The sequence below is a fragment of the Aedes aegypti genome, chromosome 2 (genome assembly GCF_002204515.2).
Source record: "Aedes aegypti strain LVP_AGWG chromosome 2, AaegL5.0 Primary Assembly, whole genome shotgun sequence".
In the NCBI taxonomy this organism is placed as follows: Eukaryota; Metazoa; Arthropoda; class Insecta; order Diptera; family Culicidae; genus Aedes; species Aedes aegypti.
In genome coordinates, this window is record NC_035108.1 from 322,758,326 (window position 1) to 322,778,413 (window position 20,088).

Consider the following 20,088-nt stretch of genomic DNA (forward strand, 5'->3'; position numbering starts at 1 on the left):
ACACAGAGTTTTTAAGTTGGAATTAAAACAACATTGAGCTAGACGCACAATTTAGAGCCGTTGTGACTAACGTTCAGAGCGGACAAAAGATCCGACAAGTTTAAAACTACTACAAAACATGCATATCACGGGACTACAACTAGAGATGGTCGGGTTTCAGTTTTTTCAAACACAAACCCGACCCGAACCCGAAAAAATGTCTCTGTTCAAACCCGAACCCGACTCGAAACCCAAAATTATTTGCAAGAAAAACCCGAGCAAAACCCGAGTTTTAAAAGATTATAAATTCATTGATTCTGATACATAAGGAAGCTTTCAAGTTGTTACTCTCTTCACAATTCTCACCAAGCCCGACCCAAACCCGACTTTTTTCAAGCCCGAGCCCGATCCGTACCCGTTAATTTTATAGCCTTCAAGCCCGACCCGAACTCGAACCCGGAAAAAAAAAAGAAATTTTCAAACCCGAACCCGACCCGAATCCGTCGGGTTCGGGTTCGGGTCGGGTTTCGGTTGCGAAAACCCGAAACCCGACCATCACAACATACAGTGGGACGATCACGTAAATGTTTCAAGCACGCTAACTCTAAATCTTAAAGTATAACCCGGCGTGCTTGATCGAGATAAGCGCCACCGTTGAAGAGGGGTCGTCCTGCAGGGCTTCTCAAATACTACCGAAAATCCCGTACATCTGTCTGGGGTTATCAAAGGCTGGGCAGTTGCAGATAAAGTGCTCAGCTGTGTTACCCGTGTTTCCTCCGTAATTGTGGGATACCCTTATGTGGCCGGTTCTCAACCGGGAAATTATTGTTTGGTCCTTCATTGACCTCAGGTCTGTCCAAGCATCAGTGCTACGCTTGATTTTTCACAGGTAGGCCCCTCGACGTATGGTTGATTCTACCCATCGTCGAATATCGGCAAGGGGCACCCTAGTGCTGTAACGATGGCCAGAAGAGCCGGATCCTGCTACGAAGTCTGCGGTTGCATTACCAGGAACATCACTATGTCCAGGGACCCACATTATGGTGACGTCGTACGGAGCTTGTTTTTATTATCCCCTGGATCCACGAGTGACGAGGGGCTTCGGACTGGAGCGCTGTGAAGCAGTTCGCTGAGTCGGTGATGATGGCTATCGGACTAGTAGTAAGTGCAGTAGCGGCACATAAAATAGCAGCTGCTTCGGTGGAGAAGATTAAGCACTGTCCAGAGAGGCTGAGGGTGATTGCTAGATTTTCATCCGATTTTACCTATTCCAACACCTCGTACGGAAAGGGATCCATCAATGTATCGTCGCTGATGTGCTGAGTAGTCTTTCCGTAGAATCTTGGCGGCGGTTTTTCGCAACCGAATGGATGAGTCTCCTTCTCTATAGCTGTTTTTTATTCTGTCATCAAATTTAAGATTTGAGCTGCGCCAGTCTCGTTCACTACACCAGTGTGTTTTGGCAATTAGTGGGAGATGCAAACCGGCGTTCTTTAGCAGGTGGTCTACTTCATCCATAAGGCGAGTTCAGCGGTTTCCCGCGGTTCTCTCTGCGATGGTGGTTGCTTTTGTGCAGAGGGTCACGATGACAAAGAATGGAAGGGTCGGTCGGAGTGGAAGGGGGAAGCCATTTTGAATATATCGGTTGAAGGTCAGGCCTCGTTCCATCGTGACACCGAGGATTCTTGCTATTTTACGGATGGGGATTGCTTGGTTGTTGATGTTGAGCGGAGGCCCACTAACCTCGTGCCCGGATGAGCACACATGGCATCAGACACTTTTAGAAGCCAACGGAGGAAGCCCGCTTGGCTACTCTGGTAACGGCAGCTTGGGCTTTCTTTCGTGTAACCGCGATTGTAGGTCCAGTTAGTATAATTACGATGTCGTCAGCGTAGACAAATATTTTGACGCCGTTTGGAAGGTCTTGGACGACGCCGTTCATCATAATCAGGAATAAAGTCACCGATATGACGGACCATTGCGGAACGCTGGTTTCTTCACTGAAAAGATCGGATTTGGTGTTTCCAATGACCACCATGAAGGTACGATTGATGAGAAAGTTTTTAACGAAGTGCAGAACATGACCGGTGAAGCCCCAGTTTGCTCACTTTTCCAGGACTAGTGGCGTCCGAACCCTGTTAAAAGCCTTTGAGTTATCCAATGGAACAATTTCGGTATAGTGATCGAAGGATTTCGCCTCCTGCAGAGCCTCGCCGAGGGCCGTAAAGTAGGTGTTGCGGCCAGGATGTCTCCCTACGTTGTGTTTTTTGGTGATGAACGAACTACGACTCAAAAGCACTTTCTTTTACTATTAATTTATTACCACCGATGGGGCAGCGTGCCCGCTCGGTGGGGAACGAACGATAAGGTACAGGGAATGGATACAAATTTACAAGTGATGATGCTGAGTCAAGGGTGGCAAGTGTGTAGAGGTAGTACGGTTGAATGCTATCCTGCGTACAATGCATTGCAATGGGACAAAGCAATGTTACGCTTGCGGTGTGTCACCACGATGCCTAATTTCGCATATGTAATAAAATTAGGCTGCTCACTGGTGCTGGGCGCAAAAGGGATCAAATGAAGATGCTGATGCGAGATCAAAGAGTAGGTATTAGTACCGTAACCGGGCCGAAAGGTGTGCTGCCGGCAATCCAACAGGCCACGTTGCTGGAGATGATGCGTACCTTAGAAAGGCAGCAAACGATAGTTTGCTGATTCTCGACCTTAATTGCCGGGTTTCGCGATTGGGACCACGAAGCTCTCTCGCCATTCCGGCGGGTAGGAGTCATCAGTCCACAGCTGATTTATCAACTCAAGTAGGATAAGCTTACCATGACCATGGCTTGCGGATTTCCCACTACTGCGACTCAAAGTATACTAGAACTCCCTAAACGAGAAAGGTTGATTAATGGCAAGCTGCACAGTGTCCTCGGGTACAGTGAAATTGGTTATGTCGTTGGCAGTCGCACCGGTTTGGCTGGTGAAGTTCGGTTCATAGGACCCAAAGGCTGCGAGTTTGGCGAAATATTTTCCAATATGGCAATGATTTCTGGATCCGCAGTCTTTTCCCATCAACATCGAGGGTGGGTGGAGTGAAGTTTTTTTTCCGTTGAGGGCGTTGACCTTGGCCCATGTGTCAGCGGTTGATTGGGTTGCACTGATACTATCCGAGAACTCCTCCCAACAGGCTCGTTTGGTGTCTCGAAGATGGGAAAAGCAGACGAAAGCACTCCGAGGGCGCCGAAATGTTGGAAGTTGCTTCCACGCTTAAGGTTCCATACATATCTACCGTCGAATGAGCGGTTCAGCTGTTCGTGTGTGACCCGGTTGACTTCTTGGAGAGCCAGGATCCAAGGGATCTCAAGGTCCACAAAAGAACACGTTCATGTTCCACTGCAGGCAAAATCTAGCTGGTTCCGGTAAAGCTGGAGTGGGGTGACTTCTGTTTGCGTTTGGAGTTTGATTTCGAGATGTGTTAGTGCACGGATGGACCCCATTTCTTCCAACGGTGGATGCTGAGGGTGAACTTACAATGACCGGTGGAGATACTATGGCAGTTGAATGGGGATCGGATGGTATTTCGGTATCGCTCTCGGTGCACAAACAAGCCAGAGCTCTACAGATGGCAGTCCCGAAAGATGGGGCCACCAAATGTAGGGATGTCCCTACGGCAGGAAAAAGGGGGTTGCAAGGGGCGATAATCGGTGGGACGGGTTACTGGGACTAAGAGCTTGGATGATTCTGTGTTTGGAGGTAGCTTCACTTCCGGCGTCGTCCTAAGGGGTAGCGAGTAGAGCCCGATGCGTCCTGAGAGCTTGCAGGCCTTGACTTCCCGCGTCGGCCAGAGTGAAAGCAACCACGGAGGAGAAAAGTGCTATGAGAGCATCAGAGGAGCTTACGACGGTGCGTAGATTAAGGAATTTGCCCGGATGTATGGAAGCGACAGTAATTGGTGCTACTACCAAAGGCGGAGAAACCACCAGATGACCCGTCGGCGTATAGACCTATTTGTCTACTATATACGACGGGCAAGTTGAAGAGGTGTTGATCCTCAACAGGTAAATGTTGGTACAGTGAGTACTTTCCACAGAAATGGAGCAGAATCGATTATCGACGTGACGTTCTGTAGTCCTAACCTTTTAGGTACCATGAACTGGCGCGATGATGACAGTTATAGCTATGAGTATAACTCAAGTATCAATCGATTCGCTATAGTATAATGCGAGGGGAGGAGCGGAGCGTAGGGCAGTACGATGTAACTCGACCCAAGTCCTAGGTTGGAAAACAGCGCGCTTCGACGGCGAAGTAGGTATTCACTGAAGCCCTGAGGCGCGAAGGGAACACTCGGAACCTAAACGGACCTGGTGTAGTGGTTAGAACACACGCCTCTCACGCCGAGGTCCTGGGATCGAATCCCATCCCCGAGATAGTCACTAAAAATTTCAGAGACGACTTCCTTCGGAAGGGAAGTAAAGCCGTTGGTCCCGAGATGAACTAGCCCAGGGCTAAAAATCTCGTTAATAAAGAAAGAAAAAAAAAAAAAAACCTAAACGGTGAAGAGCTATCAAACTTGCAAAAATGCCATCCGTCATGTTGAACCTTTGGATGGTGATTATTTTATCCAATTATAAGTCATAGGATGTGGCAGCCCTTCGGGTCATAATCTAATTCCAAATTCATGAATTCGTAAAATGCGGTTAAGTTATTATCGCTTCCATTTCCATCTAGCACAAGTTAAACAGAACAGTATCACATTACACACGAAAAGTAAGTCACGAATTCGATCCAGTTTGACGACGACAATTTGGATCCCACAAAACGAATGCACGAACGAATTAGTTACCAGACACACCGTTCTCATTCTTACCCTTCTGGCATAAATTTGCCATTTGCATACTTAAAGAGTGTTAGCTTTTAGCGTAAGCGAAGCCAAACCGAGCTGGTGGCGTAGTAAATTGCATTATCCTAAGCCAAATTGAAGTAAATGTGGAGTAGCTATATATAATCGATGCAACTGGTACTCACCTGTTCCGGAATCGGTGGCGGCGGTGGCAAATCGTTCATCGACAGCTGATTCAGCTGCAAATTGAGGGTGTTTAGATTGTTGATCTGCTGGTTTAGTTGTGCCAGTGCAATTTGATTCTGGTCAACCATGCCACCGGATTGGTGCTGCTGAAGACCTCCCATCTGGTTCTGCTGCTGTGGCTGAATTGGTTGTCCGTTGGCACCTAATTGAGGAGAGCCCGCTCTCGAATTGTTGCGATTTAGAAGCTTAGCTGCGACGTTGGTGCCTCCGTTGGGAATGCCTGGCGGTGACTGGAGTCCCTCTGGAATGGGTGGCGGAGGTGGTAGATTGTCCCTTCCGGTGGACATACTTCGACCTCGAGTAGGAGTATTGGCATTCGAAACGTTGGGAGTTCCTCCGCCACTTCCGGTCGAAGGCGGGGCAGGTGGGGGTTGCGATGGCCGAGATTTCGACCGCGAAGGAGTACCCGGCGCGTAGAGACTTTCCTGGGACATTTGGCTTGTGTTGTTTCCGTACATCTGTTGGTTGGGGTACTCGTCGTACATTGGTTGCTGTTGGTAATTGTTTTGTTGGGATAGTTGCTGTTGGTAGTGCGGCGAGGGAGGTGCGTATCCTCCGTCCACGGTTTCCGGCTGGTAACTTCTTCGCAGTTCGATGGAATTTGGTCGTGCTGGTCCGGCATTTCGCGGATCGTAGATAATATTGCCACCCATGGTCTGGTTGTAGATAGCTTCCTCGTTAGCTTGTGCGATCGCACTCGGCGTTCGGTAGATTACATTGTTTGGCATTAGGGTTTCTCCATGGCCGATGGCCCGTTGTCGCTGTTTCTCGCGGGTATTGTGCGGTGCCCGTGGTCGTTTCTTCTGCCGGCCACCATCCGCTCCGTCAGGGCCTCGCGGTTTGTGGACCTTCTTGCCGCGGTCGTGCATCACCCGTTCCGTGTCCTTCAGCATCTCCTGTCGCCATAGTTCGAAGAAGTAGTTCGGGTCGGTGTAGAATTTGAGACCATCCTTTCCGTCGTCTCGATAGCAGTTCAACTTATCAAGTGGAGGTGGTTTGTCGCAAGCCTGTGGAAGAGAGAAAATACAGCTTTAATTTAATGCATTTTATCAGAGATTCAAAGCAACACTATGACAGTGCTGGTAGATATTGCGTGTTTGAAAAGATTTCAATTAGGATTCCTCAAAGAATCCGACTATGCATCTCTCTTAGGCTGATTCTCAAATTTATTTTGGATATATCTCGGGACATTACGCCAAGCACTACTCTATGTATTTTTTCTTGATCTTCTCTATAAACTCCAACAGAAATTATTTCAGATATTCGTTCAAAGCTTCCTTTAGGTTATACTCAGAAAATTTATTCAGTTAATCCAGGGATTCTTTCAAGGACTTCCCAAATTATTCCAGGGATTTCTACAGATTCTTCAGAGTTTTTTTTTTTCAAACATTCATTCAGAACGTTGCCACCCATGGTATAGCATAGCATTAACGACTGTTTAAATCGTCGGTGGCTGTACAATGCTCAGCTCTATCATTTTTAAGAATTCTATATATATTGTCGCAAAAAAAAAACGTTTTGAAGAACACCTTTTTTCACTGACACGTTAATGTTTCCAGTGGACATAGTTTTTTTTCTACATAATACACACTAACCTCTTTTTACGACCGTTATTATAGTAGGGAGTCGTAAAAAAAGAATCGGTCGTAAAAAATCATGGTTATAATTGTGTTATGATCCGAGTGATTCGGAAAAGTTGAAACATGGATTGAGAACATTCCAAAATGGTTCAAGTTTTCATATTTTGATAATAGATGGCAACAGTGCTCGATTGTTATCAAAAGAGCCTATTATATGGGGGTGTTATATGCAAATACCAATACATTTCAAAGATAACGATACCGAATGTTGACTAAAGTTGAAGGAAGTGTTGCATGCCAACAGTCAGCCGAAGCACAAATGTCCATGTGGCAGGCAACACTGTTTAAGAAGAATTAAGAAAAGATCATAATCATAAAACTTGAGCGGAATAGAAAAAAAGAATGCTTAGCAACATAAGAATACACTTCGACTGTAATCCATAAAGAGTTCATAAAGAGTTCTAAACAATGTTGTCGTAGCTGGCTACACTGCTCAAGTGAAATCGATAAAACTCAATATATCAAATTTCTGCGCGTTATTTAAGTCGAATCTTGAGCAATGTTTAAGTATGTATTTTGTGTAACACATTGCGCGCGGCAAACCAAACACAATCATTTTTCTTTACGTTGGCAACACTGATAAAATGGTTCGAATAAGCTAAATACAGTTAGGTCTCCTATAAGGCATATGGATGGGAAGCATTATAGAAAACACGGGCTTATGGCATTTCATTATTTGGGGAGCTGTTGAATATCTCGTATGCATTATAGATCGATAGCGCAGTACTGTCATCGATGAAGTTTGAACACTCAGTACGATCTACAGTTAGGAGTTGAGGTTTATCCTTTTAGTTGAGAACTTGGCCGCTAGGGGCGCTTTTTCGATCTTCCACTATATGAACCTTGGTCCTTGAGGGATGAGAATGTCACCTTTGGAACATATGATATTTCTAGATCCTGATGATTTGAAAGGATGGTATCTTTGGAATAGTTGTTCAATATCTAAAGGGCTGACATGCTGTGGTCATTGAGCTACGGAATTCCAATAACAGGCAGTGCTAGTGTGTATGAAGTTTATGCTTTGCGGATATTGTAGGAGAACTAACACTCAGTGAATCTATTACGAATTTGAGAGCAAGCTCTCCCTTTTCTTAAATTAGATCATGGATCGTGAATGTTAGTCTTTCTCGGTAATTCCTTCAATCTTGGACAGTCACAACTAATCTCAGGAAGAAGAGCTCCCATCGAGGAAACAATCACTTCTCCATTTTGGATGTCATTATCAAGAGAAAGAGGCCTAATTACCTTAAGATAAAATGGGATTTGTATCTTGGCAGCGCTTTGGCTTAAAGTTACGTGATATGGTTAGAAAAAGTTGCTCTCTACATCCATTGGCTTTGCAAGCCGCTGTTGAGCCCAATTCAACTCGATCGTGCTCACCAATACCACTATCAGGAAGAGCTAACATCAATCTATCTGATAGTGGTGTTAGTTTGCGTGGGCGGGCTAAGAAGGGCTCAACAGCAACGTTTCTGAAAAAAGGCTCAAGACCTCTTGGGCCCTTTTCAAATGTTTGTCCAGAATTGCTGACTGCCACCCGCCGAGAAGGAGACAAAACTGTGGGCCATCCCAGATTCAGTCTCAATTAGGTGAACGCCATAAGTTATTTTAAACATTGAATTTATCTCTCCGCAGCGAACGCCTTAATGAAAAGGTCGTCCAGTAAGGCTTAGTAAAAAGCTCGTGAGTGAAAAGTGGTGATTTGTGCCAGCTTTCCTGAGTTCGAAGGCCGAGAAGCTTGTCGACGTCAGCGAGTGAACAAGCGACGAAGTCATCACCGTTACCCCTGAGCATGAAACATTTGTTTTGCGGACATCTCAGGGTCCTTCCTTAGCCGAGTGGCTAGAGTCCGCGGCTACAAAGCAAATCTATGCTGAAGGGGTCTGGGTTCGAATCCCGGTCGGTCCAGGATCTTTTCGTAATGAAAATTTCCTTGACTTCCCTGGGCATAGAGTATCATCGTACCTGCCACACGATATACGAATGCAAAAATGGCAAATTTGACAAAGAAAGCTCTCAGGTAACAACTGGATTTCTATTGAACACTAAGCTGAGAAGCAAGCTCTGTCTCAGTGAGGACGTAATGCCAAGAAGAAGAACATCTCAGCCTTCTGACCACTTAGAAGAATTGCATCTTTGGCGAAGTTGCTCAATAGCTTAAGAACTATCATTATCCTAGTCAAGAAATTCGAGATTTTTCCACCAGGTGGCGGATTCTGATATATTAGCAAAACAAAAGTTATATGCTCACTAGCGCCACCTGTTGGCCGAATCTCGATTCTCTTGATTGAAATAATGATAGCCCTTGAGCTACTGAACCATTTTCAGAAGACACATCTCTCCAAGTGGCCAGGATTCTGCGATATCCGCAAATCACGATCCAGGATCACTGGCGCCATCTAGTAGCAAAATCTCGAATTTCATGGCTTGAACAATGATAGCATTTGGCTTACTGAACACGTTTTTCGAAAGCGCCATCTTTCTATGTAGTCAAGATTCGGAGATAAGTATAAGCATAAGCATGAATGACCGTACAATTCGTAGTTGCCACTCCGTGATTGACCAGAATAATCGATGTTACACAATGAACCAAGAGATGTAGCTTGGGAGTAGTTTTTCATCTTTAATATACACTTTCGAGAATTCCCAACATTAAAGAGTCAATGACAGCGCCGGCCACGTCCTTACGGTCATCGGGAAAGGGAAGGAATGTTAGTGCGATATCCCTTGTTACTAGAAACCAAGATCACCTCTGCATCTCCATGGTTGTCACGGTAAGGAGTATTTTTAGTGGGGAGGGATCATAGCTGCATGGTCAGGATTAGTATGTTATGCGATTCATGCAACCTTAGTTCAAAAAATCATCTATCTGTACTCTAAAGACAACGTGAGCATACGGTAAGTCGACACTTTTAGCGTCAAACCATTCAAAGGTTTTTTTATAATGATAAAAACAAGGGAAAATGAAAGATATTTTTTAAAGGTTTTCATAGTTTTCGTTTATATGAGAGATAAGCGGAAGCAAAATGGAATGATTTGGCAACAGATCAGCAGTGCTGAGTTTGCTCGGCGTAGAAAATAATATTGTAATACGGACATGACTTCCTCATTGCTTAAAAGTGTATTTTGTTTCGTTATAGGTCTTTGAGCTACAATTCCAAACTAATAAACGGCAAAAAAATCATCAACTAAATATCGCATTGACAAAAAATCAAAAAGGAAAAAATTCATATTGTTTGCTCTATGTAAAAAAACTTTTACGAGAAATAATTTCAAGCGGATAACATTACTCCTCAAGAAAAGTTCAGAACAAAGATAACGCATGTTCGTTTGGCTCACGCTTTGACAGCTCTCGCTGCTCGATTGGCTCACACTTGTGACAGAAATGTCAGCTTCCGCGAAACTCTCTTATAAAGGATCACTAGGTTTTCAATGTTAATTTACAAGACAAGAGTCTATGTAAACACTTATTGTGACGAACTGTTCATATTTTGTTAAAATCAATTCATTTAAGTAACATTTCTACCGTTGTCAGGACGAAAACACATTTCATAATATATTGTGCAAGCATGAAACAAGCTCACCAACTTGATCATCCGTCCTTGATTGAGCAGCTGTAGCTATTTTAATCAGCATAAGCAAAAGCAAAATGTCCCTAGCGCCGCCTTATGGCAGAATGCCGAATTTCATGTTAGCCTTCAATCTACTGAACAATTTTGCTGAACATCATGACCATCTATTTTGATTACTTTTCAAAATATTGATCGTTTATATTGTAGTTTCGATCGTTGAAAAAGTGGTCGTAAAAAGAAATTAGAGTGTAGAAATAAACAAAATAAGCATCATATTGTACACCTGGTCAGGTCTTTATTCGCCTAGAAAGTTCTCACCCTTAGGAACTTATTCAGTGATTATTCTATTGAATTCCTCTAATATTTTTGTTATTGACTTCTTAAGGAATTCAATCAGTAAATTGTCTACGGATGTATCCAAAAATTATTCCAGTTTCTTCATTTTTTTAGGAAATTCGCCAGAGATTCTCCCAAAATTGAGAAATTGTATCTGGATTTCCCCATAATTTCATCTAGTATATCCCTACGAAGTACTTAAAGGTTCCGTTTAAAATTTTTGTTTCGGATTCCTTTAGAAATTGTCCAGAGATTCTCTAAGAAAATTATCAGAGAGGAGCAAGTGGGCAATAGAAATCGAAATATAGTTGAGATTCTTCAAATTTTAAAGATTTTAAGTTGAAATAAATGAGGTCGTGTACAATTTTTAGCATGACTCCCATCATATATAAGCGGTATGATGAAATTGATTTTTATGTAAAATTTAAGGAAAACAGACAATTTTTTTAAACGTATCCCTCCTCTTCATTTGCCTCAATTGCTTCTCAAAAGGTAAAAGGTTTACGCTGAAGCGGTTTTCTTAAAACTCCTTGATATAGTAGCCACATTATAGCCGATTCCGGAAAGTATCTGTGACTTGATATTTGCCTACCTACAGGGGCACAGGAGCATAGAACCCTTGTCACCCGACCTGACCCAGTGACCCACAGGAATAACTACGACCGCAGGAACATTCCCGAGATCCTTTCTTTCAAAAACTAGATATGTGTACGAGTATACTGACAAATAATAAATAATATCCGTTAAGTATTATTTGAGCGGTTAGAGTTTAAATGTTATTCTTTTATTCAGGCCTATACGGGTTAAAAGGATGCTCGCCGACATCTGGCGGAAGTTAAGGCTACCCCAAATCAACGTGACTTTTTTCAACGACAGCGACAAAAAGCACTTTTTCATGGAACCATCTAGACTAACGCGACTGTGGCACGCTCATCGAACTGTGCATGCAGCGAAACATCAACGAAATCATCGCGGCTATTTTTTGTCGCTTTCGCCTTAAATTTTGAGAAGCCTTTCCTAAGATTCCTACCGGAACGAGACTAAATACCACAAACTGCAACCGAATTTCTAAACATTTCGACATTTCGAAGTCCGATGATTCCTATCAAAATCATACCAGAATCCTATCAGTATTGTGAAAACCGTTTTTGAATTCTAGGAATCCCATGAAGGTGCTATCCCGTTAGGCCGAATGTCGTTAGGCCGAAGGCCATTAGGCCGAAAGGGTAATTAGGCCGAAAATGGCCGATAGTTTTAATGAACCGTAAGGTCGAATGGGTAACTAACAGGGATAGATCAGGATAACTTGCATTACTTAGAAGCCGCCGTATCAATTTTCGGGTCTAACGGATTGTTAGTTGTTACATCATGATAATTTGCATTACCTAGAATCCCACAATATCAGCTGTGCAATACAACTAGAAAGAACAGCTTTTGATTAAAAGGAGGAAAAAACACTTATGAATTAGTTAGTGGTTTGAAATAGTACAACTACAGTACTACTAGTACAATGATCAAATATTATTTCGGCCTAACGACCCTTTCGGCCTAACGGCATTCGGAATGGCCTTCGGCCTAACGACCTGCACCCGTGTAGTAAACTCTGTAGAGTAAGCTTGTCCAACCTCTTTGAATCGCAGCACAGTGGCGCATGGCCGGACAAAACCTCAAAAATTCATGAACTCAAAATCACTCGTCAATATTTTTTATAGAGACTTCTATACTATTGAGCGACAATTTCTCAAAATTTGAGATTGATCTGTTCTGTTTTCGATTTTTGGCAGCATCGTAAGTGTGGGAAAGTCAGCTAAATTGGACTGCTCGAAATTCATCAACTATAATTCACCTAGCAAACTTCAAACAGCTGTATCTCAACGAAATCATAAGCGATTGAGGCTCAATAGGTTCCATTTGAAAGCGTAGTTATAAGCCTTAGTTTTGGCTATAATTATATAAATTTTAACATATCAAGTTGTTATTTGTAGCAAAAAAAGTTTCAAACAATCTTTCTCCAAAATTTTGTTAAATTTTCAAAACTTCGTACGTTTTATGTGAGGTGTTTCGGAAAAATGAGTCACTCACTATGAAGCAGCTAATCATCCATACTTTCAAACGTGCAATAGTTTTTCTTGCCCCTCTTTGCCCCTAGAGGTCAAAATTCCATTTTCATTTTTTTATTATAATTTATCGATTTCATCATTCAAATCTATATTATTTGTCATAATTCGTTTGAAACTTTAGTGGAATTACTAAAAGGAAGTTAAATTAGTATCTCTAGTTTAGGTTTATCCACAAATTTCTGCATTACAACAAAAAAATTGTAGTAATAGCCTTTTTATACGATAAGATGAAAAAACTTTATTTGGACCAATTTCACAAGAAAATCGAACTTTCAATTTGACTGTTATTTCCAACGGGATGATATAAGGTATGCAAGATAATTATTAGATTACCATTATCAAGCATTTTGAGACGTATTTGAGGTTTTGTCCGACCTTTGTATGAAGGACCGCCACTGCGCGCCAGTGTTGACCAGACTCATTTCCCCGAAATTCGAATTGTGAAGCCATGAACTGTTATAACTGTGCGTTGTATTCCTGAGATGGAGGGGGAGGTGGTTGGGCTTGAGTGTTGCACATGGGATCCGACAGTTTCGATCTCGGTTGGCCGCAATTCAAGTTTCGGTGAAATGATTCGCACTCATTCACTCACTCATTTCATTTCACCGAAACTTGAATTGTGGCTCTCTGGGATCAAAATTGATCGATCTTGTGAGCAGTACTCAAGCTTAACCATCTGCTTTTCTATCTTAGGAGGATAGAGCATGGTTGTAGTAGTTCGTAGTTCGGAAAATGTTATTTTCGGGGAAATGAGTCTTAACAACACTGCTGCGCGCAGGCCAAATCTCAGCAGCAGTATTTAGTGGCGGGCCTATTTTTAATAGCTCAAAAGCAAATCCATTCTCAAGAAACCAAAAAAAATGTCAATATAGTCTTTTTTGATAAACGTTGGTACTGCCAAGCACCTCACTGAGGATTCTGCAAAAATTAGCTCAGGATTGTTTCATCTAGGCCAGGTTTTTTAAATCTTGCCTTGAAATTTATGAGAATAGAGGCCGAGATTTGATAAGAAACCTACTCAGAATTCTGTTAGAAATTCAATTATATTCTGCTGCCGTGAATCGCAAGTCAGTCCCATCTGCATTTTCGTCAAAACTGAGTTGAATTCAGTTTTCAACATATCTTCCAATGCTCTTTCAGCTCCCCTAATGAAATAATAAGATTTGTTCGTAAAAAGTAGGAAAAAACAGCAAGTCAAATTGTCCCATAATGAAAAGTAACCGCATATCAGTCCCACTACAGATTTCCGCACCGTGTAACACACAAATGAACCGTGTTTTGTTCATCTTAATATTTTTCTCAGAAAGATATCGTAGTGAAAAGTAAATTATGAAAGTATCATTAATATTTGAACAAATTCCAATCCTCTGGAATTGTTTGAATATTCGTGTGGAAAACGAGTTTGGAAACTACACACCCCATTTTCTCAATGCCTACTTTTTTGCAGATGGGACTGAATTGCGATTCACGGCAGTTCTGTTCCTGAAAGTCCTGCTCTGAATTCTAAAAAAAACATGTCCTGCATTGTAAGATTGCGAGAATCGTTTCAAAGATTAGGTGAGAATCTTGCGTAGGGCTCGTGATAATCGGACATATAGGATTATGTCAGAATTTTGTCCAAGAACAATTAAGGGGCCGGACATGATAAGAGTCTTCGAATTCTTCACGAGACACAAAAAAAAAACCGCGGGTGGTACGTTGAATTTGTTTCTAAGCTGATGCTACAAAGAGAGGGTTTAACCGCATTTTGTTCATACCACCCAAGGAATTGCCTGTTTTTTGTAGGTACATAATTAATAAGAAAAGTAGCTTTACGTCCCGGTTTACATTACGCTATACATAATTAACCATCTCACCTGATACACTTCCAGCATAGCGGTCGGCATCGTCGACCGGGAGAATATCTGCTGATCAAACACGGTGGCACTCTTGAAGGCCTTCTTTAGCTGGATGTCCTGCAATGAAACCTCCTCCACCGTGCTATCTAATTGGGTCACCTTAATTGCTAGCCTATCGATCCGTGCCTGGAGCGAATTAGCCCGCTCCGCCAGATTGCCGGCATCCCGTGTTAGCTCGCCAAACAGATCCTCGGCGTGTTTGGACAACGACGACAGCTGGCGCACAATGTTGGTCAGGGTGGTGTTCGTTACGGTTTCAAGCTCGGCCGGAAGTTCCTCCCGTACGTACACCGACCGTGCGACGTACACCGGCTGAACCAACCGCTTCGGCAGCGGCATTCTGTCGTCGGGGTGGTCCTCGGAGTACGGCTACTAGTGCTACTTCTGCTCCCGTGACTGTCTCCGGCACTAAATCAAGCTCTATCAGAGCTCCACTAATCACGACGACGGAGCTGTCGTGCAGGTGAGTGAGCAGGCCGCAGTTATCGAGAGCATGCGAGTCTCCACTTTTTAGTTCACCCGGCGAGGGAGCCGCATTTTCGCAACCTGTGGATTTGAGTGAAAGAGAAACGAAAAGGGAAATTTAATTACTTTGCCATGGGAAACTGGAATCTGTACATTTGTTGTTTAGGTGCTTTGGTGACGAATTGGAATATTGTTTGTGTGGTTTTGTAATTCATGTGGTAAACTTTCTGAACTTTGGCGCAGATTATCTTGACCAGATGAACAAAGTTGCTTAAGACATTTTTTTTTTCTTAGAAATAATTTTTATTTTTTCGTCGAAAATTTCACTTTAGTAAAATTATTATTAAACTCGTGATTTTAAAACTTAATTAAACATATATGGTCAATTTGCTATATCTGATGTGCTGTGAAAATTTAGCCAAATTCCCGATTATTTCGTAGTTTTTCACGATGATTTGCGACTCACGGTTTTACATATTGGTTGGCCACCCTGTCGTTTGGACTCTTTTGCCAGGAATGTTGAACATTGTGCAAGATATAATTTATGATCCCGATGTGATTGCTGAGTAGCCGCAAGGAAATGGCTGGTTACGTTGATTGTAAATTTCCCGCTAAAGCGATATAAATGCCATGGTACCCTGATAAAAGCGGGCATTCATTAAAGCCGGCGAGTTATCACTGTGACGATGCTACTAATTCGTGTCGTTGAACCGATTTGAAAGATCTTACCTACTGTTGGTCGTTCGCTAACAAACAAGCATAGGACGGCACTTAAGTAAGAGCTTAATTATTTATCACACTAACCGTTGTGAATATACATGAGCGTCATTCAGATATGTACGTATCCCTTGCTAAGCAAATTATAGGTTTAGAAAAATGATTCCTATGTAACCTTCAACTTAATACATTCCATTCCTGGATAAAGGCTACTTCTCAATATTTAGTGGCATTATATACGTTTTCACAATACTAATTTCTTTGGAAAGAAATCCATTTCAACATGGTCACTTCGTCACCTGGCCTCCCAGTCAATTAATGTCTTCATCGCACTTCAACCGCACGACAGTAAACCCGTAGTAATAGACTCCAACTTTTCCATGCTCAAATGATCAACCGGTCAATCAAGCCACTTCCTGTGTCCATTTCGTTCGCACAGTCACGATCTTTCTTCGGACGCCCGCAAAGGCCTTTCTATTAACCACATGCAACACCTGATTCGCGGTTAGTGATGACTACATTCCCTTCTACATCATGCTTATAATAGTTATGGTGAAGTAGCGATGACCTATTTTGTAAACCCTTTTTCTTCAAAGGTTAATTAACTTATTTCACCTAATGAGTTTCCCTTGATGATTATGATATTGAAAAGGTACGGAATAAACCTAATTCTTTAATCGGTCAAGTATCCAACGAAGAATCGATTTGTAGCAACTCTGTTCAAAAGTCACAACTCAAAAAAAAAACTTCTTATCAACACTTGTTTAAGAAGTATAAAATAAAAATATTCATAACAGAATGCAGAAATGTTCAGATTTTCTACCAAAAACTTAACAGGGTAACTTTGATACCCCGTTTTACGGTACTATTTTTGGTTATCCAAGCAGGTATTCGAAGAGGAATTTGTCGTTGGAAAAAGAAGAGAAAGAGAAGAAGCAAATTACTAGAATGCCACGATATGGCATATCATACATATCAAATCGACGCGAAGAGAAGGATTTTTTTGGTTCGGTGAGAAGTATCAAAAAGTGAAATCAAATGCTGGGAGACGTCATTTATGGACGATCCCTTCCTTGTATTTAACAAAATCTTGAATATTTGTATTAGGTTTTGTTTTGCACGTACATATTTACTATCTCAAATCTAATTGAGAGATTAATGATTTAAAAATCCAATACTCAATATGCAATGACATAATCGATACAGTACACCTACAAGAAAAAAATGCGACACTCGAAACTAAGAAAAAGAGTCATAATTTCGGGAGGAACGTGTGTTTTTTTATGTTATTGAATTACACCATGGACAAAAGTCATGAAGTCATGAATCGTTTCACCGTAATGCTGCCATAGCGTTACGTTTTCAATTTGCAGTGATGAAAAGTGGCAATTTAAATCGTGGAATCATGAAGCATCTGATCGGGAATTATGCACCCAGTTCATGAAAACAAAAGCACTGTTCGTAAATTTAGGTATCTGTCGTTAATGATTCGAGATTTGAAGATGAAAAAAGGCAAATTGCTTCATGATGATCTGGAATCATGAAAGCATAAGCAATAGTCAATTTAGGTACCTGCCATTTATTATACCAATTTTGGAACTGATAACTGATTAGTTCAGTCATGAAATCATGAAGCATTTGATCTGGAATCATGAAGACAGTTCATGAAAGCATAAGCACTAGTTATGACTTCAGGTACAGGTCGGACTCGATTATCCGGGGACTCGATTATCCGGGATTCGATTATCCGGAATTTTAGACTCGATTATCCGGAATTTGTTTTTTGATGTTCTTATTTTTCATTTTTTATGCATAAATCTGAGATAATTTGGTATTGCAATATACAATATGAATGGTTATGCAGTTTAGAACGTATTTAAGAGAAGTGGGGTTTTAAAGTGTTTTTTGTGTATGCTGGTCAAAAATTTTGTTTTTTCTTGAAAAGACCACTATTGTTCCTAGAAAAAATTTCTGGCTACGCCACCGCATCATATAAATAAAATAACGAAAAAAGATAATATTTAAGTTTTTTTTATCAAACATATCAATTTTTTTCTTAGTGATTCGATTATCCGGAGGATTCGATTATCCGGAGTGAAAAAAAATCGATACTCCGGATAATCGAGTCCGACCTGTACCTGTCATTCATGATTCCAATTTTGGAGCTGAAAAGTGATAGGGTTTCAATGCTAGTAATGGACCTCTTAGTAGCTGAAATTCATTCTAGACGCTTTTCCGCAATGATATCTCAGACGCATATACGTTTTGAGGAGTCTAACAACAAATTCAATGTCTTTACTTCATAGTACGTCTATGAAACATACAAAATCATTCGATTCTTCCAGCGAAATATGCATTTGAAAAACTGTTGTCCGAATGCCTATTATGGACCCTCCCGGGGTCCATAATAGGATTGTTTACAAATTTGACGTTGCGTATTATGGACCCTCCATTTGATTCCCATGTAATCCGGCTCGCTGCCGACGAGCCTATTATGGACCCACCTGGAAATGCGTATTATGGACCCTCTTGTGTGGTTTCATTTACAAAACTGTTCAAATATCTGTATTTATGCGTCTCAAACCAAATATTTTGCCTGAAACTGCTGACTAACAATGTAATCGAAGTTCCCCCGGTGGATTTTCATAGGAATAAAGTTGTTTTGAGTGTTAATTTTATGTTTTTCTGTAGGGGGTCCATAATACGCAAAGGGTCCATAACCGGCAACGACTCCCTATGTTGCGTCATGAAATTATGAAACATTAAAACTATAGCCATGAACACAGTTCATGAAGGCATAAGTACTTTTCGTAAATCTAGGTACCTGTTACTTATGATTCCAATTTTAGAGATAAAAAGTGACTAGTTGAATCATGATATCATAAACCATGTGATCTGGAACCATGAACACAGTTTATGGAAATATAAGAACTATTAATGAATTCAGATAACTGAGCGGTTCCATTTGAATTCGAATGTCGGTTTACTTTTGTATTTTTTGATTTGGATGAAATTTTGCACATGCTTTTTTCATGCCCAAAAATGCCTTTTTGCATCATCGGCTCGCCATTTTGACTCTAGCCTACTTTTGAGAAGGGCCTAAGAAAAAAAATCCTTAATAATTTTCAAAAAATTATAACTTAGAAACGGTTTGTCCGATCAGTTTGGTGCCTTCCGCAAAGTTTTAGGTTATTGTTGGGACTATCTGGAAAAAAATACACTGTAAAAAAAATGTTGTAATTTTTTATATATCGAAAATAAAGCTTAAAAATCAATTTTCTCAAAAATCGTATTTTTGATTTTTTATTTTTTTATATGTTAAAGTAGACAAAAAATGAAGTCTTTTGCACAGTGGGTCAATCATGGACAAAAAAGTTATGATTTTAAAAAAAAGGTGAATTTGTTGAAAATGGTCATAATAAACTTTTCAAATGTTTCGGTAGCAATTAGCAAAATTTTCTCATATACCTTTTTTGTTGAAAATTTTGCGTACTTTCATAAAATCGGGTCGAAAAGCATTCAAAAAGTTTATTTAGACCATATTGAAAAATCAACCTTTTTTAAAAAAATCATAACTTTTTTGTCCATGATTTCTCCATCTTGACCCACTGTGCAAAAGACTTCATTTTTTGTCTACTTTAACATATATAAAAAAAATCAAAAATACGATTTCTGAGAAAATTGATTTTTAAGCTTTATTTTCGATATATAAAAAATTACAACATTTTTTTTACAGTGTATATTTTTTTCCAGATAGTCCCAACAACAACCTAAAACTTTGCGGAAGACTCCAAACTGATCGGACAAACCGTTTCTAAGTTATATTATAATGACCGAAAATTGAAATTTTTTTTGTTTGGTATTCAGTTGGAGCTGCCTGACAGCTTAACTTGTCAAGGCTGAACCCTCGGTCTGGCTTTTGCCAAGTTTCCCCTCTACCAGGACCAATACTCAGACGGACTAGGCAATGGCGCCCACATGAACACTGTTTTTTATTAGTATTGTGACGTGGTAGTTTTTGAAAAGTACCCATATTCCCTTGCTTCTGAGAAAAGGAAGCATTATGAAAATCAGCAGCTGACATTACTAATACTGTCTAGTCGAAATGGTTTTGAATAATTTGTCATTCAAGTGCTATTCTGATTACTATTGTCTTTTACGTAAGATTAGAGTCTTAAATGTCAAGTGTCGTCAAGTCTTAACAAAATTAGGCTGTTTAGTAGTAGTTCTAGTTAATTTCATTTTTTGTTGTTAAAAGTATTTATTGGTCATTAC

General features: G+C 40.9%; 1 protein-coding gene across 1 annotated transcript in view; it reads right to left on the bottom strand.

The window, feature by feature from the left end:
- The window catches only part of LOC5576427 (wiskott-Aldrich syndrome protein family member 2), an 82,820-nt gene that overhangs the window by 6,870 nt on the left and 55,862 nt on the right, over positions 1 to 20,088 (bottom strand). The window contains exons 3-4 of the mRNA XM_001662580.2: positions 14,590 to 15,177; positions 5,005 to 6,072 (exon numbers count right to left, since the gene is read on the bottom strand). Coding sequence (XP_001662630.2) covers positions 5,005 to 6,072; positions 14,590 to 14,970 — 1,449 coding nt within the window. The 5' untranslated portion in view covers positions 14,971 to 15,177. The remainder of the gene's footprint in view (positions 1 to 5,004; positions 6,073 to 14,589; positions 15,178 to 20,088) is intronic.